The sequence below is a fragment of the Nicotiana attenuata genome, chromosome 6 (genome assembly GCF_001879085.1).
Source record: "Nicotiana attenuata strain UT chromosome 6, NIATTr2, whole genome shotgun sequence".
NCBI lineage: Eukaryota > Viridiplantae > Streptophyta > Magnoliopsida > Solanales > Solanaceae > Nicotiana > Nicotiana attenuata.
This window is the reverse complement of record NC_031994.1, coordinates 32,324,167-32,335,394: the sequence shown is the minus strand read 5'-3', so window position 1 is coordinate 32,335,394 and position 11,228 is coordinate 32,324,167. Positions and strand designations below refer to the sequence as shown.

The 11,228-nt window shown below is 35.0% G+C and overlaps 1 protein-coding gene and 1 non-coding gene across 2 annotated transcripts; both read left to right on the top strand.

Annotated features, from left to right (window-relative positions):
* LOC109226790 (probable inactive receptor kinase At5g10020) lies at positions 803 to 6,820 on the top strand. The gene is made up of 3 exons (XM_019391654.1): positions 803 to 1,960; positions 3,435 to 5,096; positions 5,957 to 6,820. The coding sequence occupies exons 1-3, from the start codon at positions 1,021 to 1,023 to the stop codon at positions 6,532 to 6,534; spliced, it is 3,180 nt and encodes a 1,059-aa protein (XP_019247199.1). The 5' UTR covers positions 803 to 1,020; the 3' UTR covers positions 6,535 to 6,820.
* Positions 8,162 to 8,235, top strand: TRNAI-UAU. The gene has a single exon. It is a non-coding gene; the product is annotated as a tRNA-Ile (tRNA).

Genomic DNA, 11,228 nt, shown 5'->3' with positions numbered 1-11,228 from the left:
GGCGGAGGTAAAGTTTCACTGCAATTCGGCTTGGACCAATACCTTTGATCTAAATTTTACATTTTAATTTCTTTATTTAATATATTCTATACATTATTAATTTCAAAAAACTAAAATTTCGAACTCATCAACTTCAGATTTTGAGCTCCCATTTGACCATGAATTTTGGCTACTTTCTTAAAATAAAATTAAAATTATTGTTTGTTCTTAGAATATAATCAATATTTGATAAAGATTTTAAAACAAATTTGAAGTTCCCGGTGAAATTTTTCAAAATTTCAACTTTTATTTTCCTAATAAAATGAATATCCAAACACAATTTTAACTTTCAATAATTATTTTCCAAAGCAACTTCAAAAACTTTATTTTCCTCGGGTTTCGACCAAAAATTTATGTCCGAAGGCTAGTGTTTGGATTGGCTTTTAAGCTGGTCAAATCAGTTTTTAAGTTCTTTTTAGCTTTTTTCAGTGTTTGGCAAAGTTGAAAAGTGCTTAAAATAAATTAAAAACCGCTTAAAACAAGCCAAAAGCAATAAGTTGGGCAATCCCAACTTAGTGCTTTTTGACTTAAAAGCTATTTGAAAAACTATATTTTTTTTTTTAAAGCCAATCCAAACGGGCTCTAAATCCGCTTCTGCTCCCTACTCCACCCCACCCCCCATTACTCCACCACCCCTTTCTCTCATGAAAAAACACCCCATTCCGTCAGGGTAATGTACAGAGAGAAAAGAGCAAAATACAAACGAGACACCAACTCATTTGCCACTCTATCCCCCTAATATAAAAACCCTAATTTCCCTCTTTTATTCCCCTTTTCCAACTCTTTTCCCACCCCCTCCCCCTACCACCCACCTCTCCAAAAAAAAAACACACACACACTCTCTCTCTCTCCCCTGAGCTTTCTTGAATTTCCATGGTGCTCTCAACATAGTCCACCTTAAACTCTTCTGATTTTTACCCTTTTTCAGACTTTCCTTTTTCATCCTAATGCCTCATTCTTAGTACTTAACTCATTCACATTATGACTCTCTCTCAATCTCTCTCTCTACTTCTCCTGTTGCTTCTGTTTCATTTCAACGCCTCTTCTGCTTCAGAAGACGAAGTTCGATCACTTTTGGAGTTCAAAAAGGGCATAAAAGACGACCCATTAGGCAAAATCTTCAACACTTGGAGCCAAACGGGTCTCGGGTCAGATCCATCAACATGCCCAAAGTCATTCCACGGCGTCGTTTGTGACACCAACTCAAATTCAGTTATCTCCATTGCACTTGACGGGCTTGGATTAGTGGGTGACTTGAAGTTCTCAACTTTGAATGGGCTAAAACAGCTCAAAAATCTCAGTCTTTCGGGTAACTCTTTCACGGGTCGGGTTGTACCCGCCTTGGGTTCCATGTTCACTCTTCAACATTTGGATCTGTCTGGTAACCAGTTTTATGGCCCAATCCCGGCCAGAATTAACGAGCTTTGGAGTTTGAATTACCTGAATTTGAGTAGCAATAATTTTACAGGGGGTTACCCGAGTGGAATTAGTAGTCTTCAGCAGTTGAGAGTCGTGGATTTGCATAATAATGGGCTTTGGGGTGATATTGAGGAGTTGTTTTATGAGTTGAGGTATATTGAGCATCTTGATTTGAGTAACAACTCGTTTTTCGGGTCGTTTTCGAATATGGGACCGGATAATGTATCTGCATTGGCTGCAACAGTTCAGATTATGAATTTGAGTCATAATAACTTGGGTGGTGGTTTTTTTAGGGGAGATTTGTTGCAGAGATTTGTGAATTTGAGAGTGTTGGATTTGGGGAATAATGCTTTAATGGGAGAGCTTCCGTCTTTCGGGTTATTGCCTAATTTGAGGGTTCTAAGGCTTGGGAATAATCAGCTTTTCGGGTCGATTCCTGAGGAGCTTTTGCAAGGGATGGTTCCATTGGAAGAACTGGATCTTAGTGGCAATGGATTTTCAGGTTATTTGCATTTCTTGGATCAGTATTTTTTGTTGTTGAATGATCTAAATTAAATATAACTTTTGTTTGTATATTATTTGTTATGCATGCCTTAAACTTCAAGGCTCATAAATTTTGGTGGTGGACTTGAATTGGAAACTTTCTTGCGTTTTACAAAATTGGAACCTTACAGTTGTGAATGCCAAAACTTGTTCTTTCTGTTTACTTGTCAGGTTGTAATTAGTTTTCTTGCGTGAGTAGTGTTTGGCTATACATATCGCAGAAAATAAAAATCGTTTAAGGTCATTCGGCCTATGCCAAGTATAAAAATGTGTTTTTTTGGGAGAATTTAGAACAACTTCTTACTACCTGTTTTTGTGTTTGCCTCAACAGATCTTGAGTAACGTGGATTTGGTAGAGGAGTTTTGAATAGCAAAGCATGTTAAATAGGACTTACTTTTTATTCTTGACAAAAAGTAGTCAAGCAAAGAGGTTTCCTAATTGGTTTAGTAAAATTAATAGAAGCCTCTAATGGAATAGTTGCATGGCTGTATCATTTAGTAGCCACAATACAGTCTTTTTGCGATGGTTTAATTTCATGCTGTATAGCTCAAAATTCATGGCAAGCTTTGCTGGAGCGATATTTCTTCTTTATCTTGAAAACTTGAAAATATGGAATTTCTCTCTGCTTTCAATATCTTATGTTATAGCACAATATTTGCACCTAAAATGAATGACATTTATCTCACTAGCAATCTATTTGTCCTTAATATGTTCATTTTTCTCTTTACTTATCCTTTGTTACACCGTGTAGAGGTTCCCCATTCCTCCGGTGTAGCATTCTTGCCGCTCATGATGATGTTTTTTTTTTTGGGGAGGGGGGGGGGGTTTTAATTGATGAGAATCTTTCTGTCAGAATCATACTGCATTATTATTAAATGAGTACTTAAATTAGTGGAGAAAAATCAGGGAGATCTGATAGGGCGAAAAGAAGAAGAGCAGATAAGGGTAAATTTCTTGATGACCCTCTGAAGAGAGGTTTGTTCTGTTCCGTGAGAAACAGAAAAGAGGGTTCACAGTATCATGTTCTTTTAGTTACACTTGGATATCTTTCATCATAGGGGCCAAATCATGGTTCCTTTTAGAGCCTAAACGTGGAGATCCTCTGTTCAGAAATTGAATGGTGCGGTTGACTGATGAAAGATATTTAATTCTTCTCATTCGTGTATTTATTCTTTGAGGAATTGACTCTTAGATTAGCTAGATAGTTATGTACTTGTCTCACTGATTTTCTTTTTCTTTATTTTGTTTTATGCTATATAGTTTTTCTATGATATTCTTTAGACAGAATAGTTTACTTTGACTTCTGCCGAAAGTTAAATTGGATGTTTAATAGCAATGCACACGGTCCTATCTAATATTCCATTTCCTTTTGGACTCAAAGCTTCTCCTAAAGTGATGGTTAAAGTTTTATATTTCGTTTCGACACATGCAGGTTCAATTCCGAAAGTCAATTCAACAACTTTGAGTGTTCTTAATATTTCATCAAACCACCTGTTAGGTTCACTCCCATCTTCTGTGGGAAATTGTGCAGTTGTGGATTTGAGCAGAAATATGCTAGATGATAACATTTCAGTTATTGAGAGCTGGGGAGGCAATCTGGAAGCTATTGATTTGAGTTCAAACAGGTTGACTGGAATTATTTCCAATATAACCTCTCAGTTTCAACGTTTGACTTCTCTTAATTTCGGAAACAATTCTCTCGAGGGAAACTTACCTCCATCATTGGGCACCTACCCAAGACTGGTTACACTTGATCTCAGCGCCAATAAACTTGGTGGACCTATTCCACCTACATTGTTCACTTCAATGACATTGATGAACCTCAATATGTCCGGAAATCAGTTGTCAGGATTAATTCCTATTGAAGGCTCTCATAGTAGCGAATTACTTCTTCAACCAACATACCCGGCACTAGAGTCTCTTGATCTTTCAGAAAACTCATTGACAGGTAATTTGTCTTCTGGCATTGGCAATCTGGGGAGGCTTCAAGTGCTAAATCTTGCTAAGAATCAGTTATCAGGCATGCTGCCTACCGAATTGGGTAAACTTAGAAGTTTGGAATTCCTTGATGTATCTAAAAACAACTTTACGGGTAGAATCCCTGAAAATCTTTCATCGAATTTGAGGGTCTTTAATGTGTCTTACAATGATCTAAGTGGTACAGTCCCTATTAGCTTGAAAAACTTTTCTGATAGTTCATTTCATCCTGGAAACTCACTCTTGATCTTCCCGAGCAACTGGCCACATAATAATCATGGCGTTCCTGATCAAAGTAGTCCGCGCCATCACAGCTCGAAATCCAGTATCAAAGTGGCAATTATTGTTGCCTCAGTTGGAGCTCTTTTGATGATTGCCTTCGTTCTCTTCGCTTACCGTCGAGCTCGGGCCCAAGATTCCCGCTTGCGAAGTGGATTTAATGGCCAATCCGCTGGAAGAGATGTTAAACTTGGAAGGTTCAATCGGCCTGCTATTTTCAAGTTCCATGGCTCCTCAGAGCCGCCCCCAACTTCGTTAAGTTTCTCTAATGATCACTTGCTCACATTAAACTCAAGATCGCTGTCTGGGCAAATTGAGTCTGGTACAGAAATTGTTGAGCATGTTTTTCCAGAGGGAGTAACTGCAGGTTCAGCAACTTCGCACACCGTAGGTAATCATCCTGCAACATCTGGCCGGAGATCCTCGCCAGACTCTCCAATAGGTTCCTCCCCTCGTTTTATTGACACAATTGAACAACCGGTGACATTGGATGTGTATTCACCTGATCGATTGGCTGGGGAATTGTTCTTCCTGGATGGTTCACTGTCATTTACTGCCGAGGAGTTATCTCGTGCGCCTGCTGAAGTTCTGGGTAGAAGTAGCCACGGCACATTGTATAAAGCTACTCTAAATAGTGGTCACGTTCTCACTGTCAAGTGGTTGCGGGTGGGGTTAGTAAAAAACAAGAAAGAATTTGCAAAGGAAGTTAAAAAGATCGGATCTGTCAGGCATCCAAATGCTGTTCCTTTACGAGCATATTACTGGGGTCCTCGGGAACAAGAGAGGCTCATTCTAGCAGACTACATAGCAGGAGATAGCTTGGCAATGCATCTTTATGGTAAGATTTATTTATGAATAACTTCAATACTGATTATCCACGTTCATTTTTGTTTGGCTACTATTATTAAAAAGTTTTCTTTTGCTGATCTGGTGGGTGATTATCCTGTGTTGGGATCAATGTCTGCTCTCCCCGGCATAGATAGTTTCTAAAGCAGCAGAGCTTATTTCTAGTGGTGGTTTCTTATTGCTGCGTTCTCTTGTTTTTTGTGGGATCATAGTGATAAAAATGTGGAGAGGATAAATTTCGGCTGCAAGTTGGCTTGGCCTCTTGCAACTGTGCTTCCTTTACATGTCTTATTATGAAGATAGTGATTAGATCTTACTTAGATATGTGGTCTCTTTTGATTGAATACGGTGTAGAGTCGTTGATCAAAAGGAAAAATAAAAGAAGAGTGCATTTGTAGAATCTGCATATTCTTTACAAACTATGTTGTTTGAATGTTTGCAAAGATCTGTATGCTTCATCTGAGAACATTCGAGAATTCCAGAAACGTGCAAGAGCTCTTTGGTTCATTAATTGACATACTCCTACGGCCATACATCGAAAGCCCATCAAATTAGGGAATAGACCTATTCTACCATATAGTTAAAATGCCCTAGAATGTTGTAGTAATTGCTGAGCATTTCGCTTAGTTCCCTTTTACGTCTTCTGGAATCATTCATTAATCATGATGAAAAAACTTTATAAATCTGGAAAGTATAGCTTCGTCATAGCATCATTAAAATTCCTGGATGAACAATCCGAGCGTACTGATTTACTTATAGAAGCATGGGGTTTGCTGGGAACTTCTTTTTTACTTTTTATCTTTCTTAACATTTTCACAGTTTAATTTTTTAGTGAATGTCTACTCTTTACAGAGACAACCCCTCGGAGGTACTCCCCGTTATCCTTCAACCAGAGGATGAAAGTCGCTGTAGAAGTTGCTCGGTGTTTGGCATACCTGCATGAGAGAAGCCTGCCTCATGGAGACTTGAAGCCGACTAATATAATCTTGGTTGGTGCTGATTACAGTGCCCGCCTCACTGATTATGGTCTCCACCGCTTGATGACTCCAGCGGGGATTGCAGAGCAGATATTGAACCTAGGGGCTCTTGGGTACCGTGCTCCCGAACTTGCTACTGCAACGAAACCTATCCCATCATTTAAGGCTGATGTATACGCTCTTGGCGTGATTCTAATGGAATTGCTCACGAGAAGAAGCGCGGGTGACATAATCTCGGGGCAGTCGGGTGCAGTTGATTTAACGGATTGGGTTCGGTTGTGTGATCAAGAAGGTAGAGGAATGGACTGTATTGATAGAGATATTGCAGGAGGAGAAGAACACTGCAAAGCAATGGATGATCTGCTAGCTGTGTCATTAAGGTGTATTCTACCAGTAAATGAAAGGCCTAACATCAGACAAGTTGTTGAAGATTTGTGTTCCATATCTGTGTGAAATTTTTGTACATGTGTCTTGGTTTCAATTCTTTTTATTTCTTTGCCTTCCATTAATTTTTCTCCTATTGGTTGCCTTCTGATGTTGGTCAATCCTTACATATTCCCATTTTCTTTCCTCCTCCCCCCTTCAATTTTTGTGTAAAGGGATGATCAATCCATTGATTGATTGATTGACATTTTTCTCAAATTAGAAAGGATTGCAATTATTTATGTCTTAATTGTTTCTGCTAACAGAAATTGGCTCATATTTACATTTATAACATTTGCTAGTGTATTTTCATTTACATTTCTTCTTTCTATTCATTTTCATAGCTGCAGTTCTGATTTCCAGTTTTCTTTCTCCAACTTATGTACCTAATTGAATATGGTTTATTTATTGAGTTTGGTAGACATATATAACAAAACTCAGAATTATAGTTGAAAGATGTTTAAGAGTGAGGTTGTCACGTTAAATTAAAATATATTATCGTTACTGATTTTCGTTTTCTTTCAAATAATCGTTATAGATTTAGAATAAATAAAAAGTAGTATCTTTTTTCTTTAAAAAAGAAAGACTTAACAATTAGTGTTTTCTATTTCTCTATGGGATAAGTGTATTTGTCGAGCTTCTATAATTAAAATAATCTCTTTTCCACGAAAACTACATAATGGTTAACATTCGAATAATATATTTTCAATATTATCTGCTACAAGTATATATATGTTTATTCTAGATCACCACTATTTAAAGATACGACAAAGTGCACATTCTTAAAGGTTGACAACCATGTTAAGATTCTTTATCGCATTTATGTGTATTTTGTCGCACTATTTGGGAAGCAACATTTTGGACCCATTAGAACGAAGGTGGAGTTATTATTACTACTGTGGAAAAACATTGTTTTGTCGTTAGAATTTAATTTGTATATTCATAGTGTGAATGATTTTTATATTATTTGTCTACTTTAAATGGTTATAGCAGATTTATTTTCCTTAAATTTTACGTAACTAACATCACCTAAATACTTTATATTGTTATGTATAAAAGTTAAACTCTCGTTAATTATGCTCTTATAATTATTTAATTAAAGAATAATAATTTCGGAAAGAAAGTCCAGATAGTTAGATATTTGTCTTTTTCTATTCAATATTAAAGGTTAAATTCAAGAGCTTCATACAATAAATTAATTACTTCATCATATCTAAAAACGGAAGTATTCTTTCTTGTCAAAAAGTTTGTATTGAAAACTAATACCATTACGTAAATTAGTTTTTTCTCATATCTCACCCTATTTTAAAATACAAAATTAACTGTTTAACAATTTAAATATACACTGGAATTAAACAATTAACAACAGCATTCTCATTCAAACATTACGCAAGTCAATTTGATTGAATGGGATGAGAATCTTCATGGAATTGTACTATTCGTAACTCATATCTTTAATTACATGGACAAGATGAATATGTCTTCATAAAAAAATCGATAAATTTGCATTTTATTGTAATTTCTGAATAAGTATCACTTAGTAATATAATTCTGCTTTTCTCATAATATATCCTTCGAAATGAAGGAGTATTTTACTCTCAATATCCTACGCAATCGCTTAAAAATTCTAAAAGATGGATTAACTCCTCTGATGTACGGTCCCGTAGCTCAGTTGGTTAGAGCGTTGGTCTTATGAGCCGAAGGTCGCGGGTTCGAGCCCCGCCGGGACCAATTATGCTATATCCTCTTTGTAAGAACAGAGTTCTGTTGCCAAGATATGAGGTGATTTTTATTTTCCATTTTAGTTTTTGTTAGATTTCTTTCTCTTTCCAAGTTTCTGTATTCTTGTTGGATTAAGAATTGGAAATTCCAACCAAAGGAATGTTAAAAGAAGAAAATCTTAATTGGTGCAATGTCTTTTCTAAGTAGAGCCCATTCTTTCTTTTTTCTTTGTTATGTCCTCTGAACCAAGTAAAAAAAATAGATATAAAATATATATATATATATATATATATATATATACGTCTTTACGGAGCCCGCCNTATATATATATTACCTAATACTGTTTGCAAGTATTTGTCTGAGGGTGAGGCTTGAATGCCCTTTCCCTTGTCTTCAGTCTTGGGAACTGTTGGTCTCATGCTGTACATGTAAAATATTTATTAATTAACAGTAATTTTAAACCTGCTTAACTGATCTGCTAAATTATTATCTTTTCCTTTAATATGTTCAAAAACCAAATTATATATTGATATAGTATCAATAAAATTTAACCATCTTCTTCTACTACTATTCTTTGCATTTATCTTTTGGTGAAACTTAACTATAGCTTCACAGTCAGTTCTAATTGTTACTTCTTGTTTATTCAATATGTATAATTTAAAACTATTTAATCCGTATATTACAGCTAAAATTTCTGCATCTATACTACTCATATTTTCTTTTTCTCTATATTTACCACTTTGGTAAGCACATATTTTTTCTGTATTCTTATCACTATATTTATTTGGTTTTGCCTTCAAAACTGCTCCCCATCCTTCAAAACTCCCGTCTGTTTCTATAATTAAGTAGTCTGTTTCTAATGGCATATTTAAATCAGGAATATTTTTTATTTTTTCTTTGATTTTTTGTACTAATTTAATGTCTTCTATGTTGAAATGTTTTTGTCCTGTAGAGCCTGTTTTAGCATATAGTGGTCCTGCTATTTTTCCTAAATCTTTTATAAAATTTCTTGCATAATTTACTATTCCTAAAAACTTTTGTAGTTCTTTAGTATTGTCTAATTTATCTAGCATTTCTAGAGCCTTTTTAGCTATATGGGGTTGTAATTTAATTTTTTCATCCCCTAAAACTACTCCTAGAAAATTGATATAATTTTTACATAGTTCCATTTTCTTTTTACTAATTATTATTCCATTATCTACAAATAATCTAAATACTATCGTAGATGTCCTAAATGCTCTTTAATATCCTTACTAAATACTAATATATCGTCTACATATACCAAAACAAATCTCTTATATTCTCCAAATATACTGTCCATTTTGCGTTGAAAAATTGGTGGAACTGTTTTTAGTCCGAACGGCATTACCAACCATTCGAAATGCCCTTCTGGACAAGTAAATGTTGTCCATTCAATACTTTCTTCATGCATTTTTACCTGCCAATACCCTGATTTACAATCAAACTTACTGAATATATTTTTTCCTTGTATTCTATTTATCAGTTCTGTTTTGTCAGGTAACTTATATCCGTCTGTTTTAATGTTATCATTAAGTCTCTTAAGTTTATTGCCATTCTTGCTTTTCCTCTTATGATTTCACTATGATTTCTAACCATGAAGGCTGCTGACCTATGTTTAGAAGTAGATCTCCTTATCACTCCTAGGCTCATAAGTTCTTCAATTTGAATTCTAAAGTCTTCTAAATCTTGATTTGTAGCTTCTATTGAAGCTGTTTTAATTATATATTCTGGGTTAATTATATCTAATTTACACATAACTTTATTGTTTTCCCAATGTTTTAAAGGTTTTTCTCCTATTATTTCTATTTCATCTAATATTTTTATTATATTATCTAGATCCTTTTCATTTTTTATTATTCCTATTTTTTGTATTCCTGTTTTAAAATTATATAACTCTGTTTCTGTATCTATTAGAGTATAGTCTTTTTCTAATATATCTTTATCTTCATTTTCTTCTAGTATTAAGGTTTTAGATCCTTCTTTAATCTTACAACATGTATTTTTATCTTTACATTCTTTACAACATTCTTTCTGATTTTCTTGTAGGTTTTTCTGGTTTGCATTCAATCGTGTCCTTATCCTGGTTGCAGTTTCTATTGTTTGTACTGGTGTATGTGTAATATTTTTAAAAAATATTACTCCATCCCTGCTGAGTAGGCAGCTACCATTGTTATGTAATATAAAACTTAACCCCAATACAAAATCTACATTTATATTTAAGTCTCTTACCCATATTTTATCTACCTTGTAGCTAGGTTTATAGAAATCTAAACATGTGTTTATAAAGCTAATCTGGGATTTATCTACATAATGTCTGTATATATTGTGAGTTCCATCTGTCACACCTCCTTTTTTACATACCTACCCCGAAGGATAAATGTATAAGGGAGTTTTTCCATTTAAAGTGACATTATTCGAAATGGAATTATTTATTTATTTTTAGAGTCGCCACTTGGGAAAGGATTGGCTTTTGGTGTCCCAAGTCACCGTTTAACTTAAATCCCAAATCGAGGAAAATGATCGACTTCCCAATTGGAGTCCGCGAACCAGAAATTCTGAATAAGGAATTCTGTTGACCCGAGGGAAGGTGTTAGGCACCCCCAGATCCCGTGGTTCTAGCACGGTCGCTTAAATTATTATAAATGGCTAAAATCTGATTTTTATACATGTTATCCTATTGCAATTTTAGAATTGTTTAACCGCTTTTAATTAGTTATTATGAAAGTGAACGCCGTTTAAGAGCGTGTTTTTGGATCACGTCACATGAAATGCACCCGGATCCTCAACACCTCTTATTCAACGTTTTGGGATTTGGATTTGAGTTGCATGAAATGCGCACCCGAGTTTAGGAAAGTAATATTATTAAAAGCGCGTCTAAAGTGGCTAGCGTCTTATTAACTTTGCGGGAAGCCATGAAAATTCGCTAAATGGCATGTCCCGAATTTCTAAAATATTTTAATAAAAGTATTTAATAAGGGCCC

Coding starts and splice junctions, on each gene's coding strand:
- LOC109226790 (XM_019391654.1), top strand. CDS start 1,021: ATGACTCTCTCTCAATCTCTCTCTCTACTTCTCCTGTTGCTTCTGTTT. Junction 1,961..3,434: donor TAGTGGCAATGGATTTTCAG/GTTATTTGCATT, acceptor CGACACATGCAG/GTTCAATTCCGAAAGTCAAT. Junction 5,097..5,956: donor CTTGGCAATGCATCTTTATG/GTAAGATTTATT, acceptor TACTCTTTACAG/AGACAACCCCTCGGAGGTAC.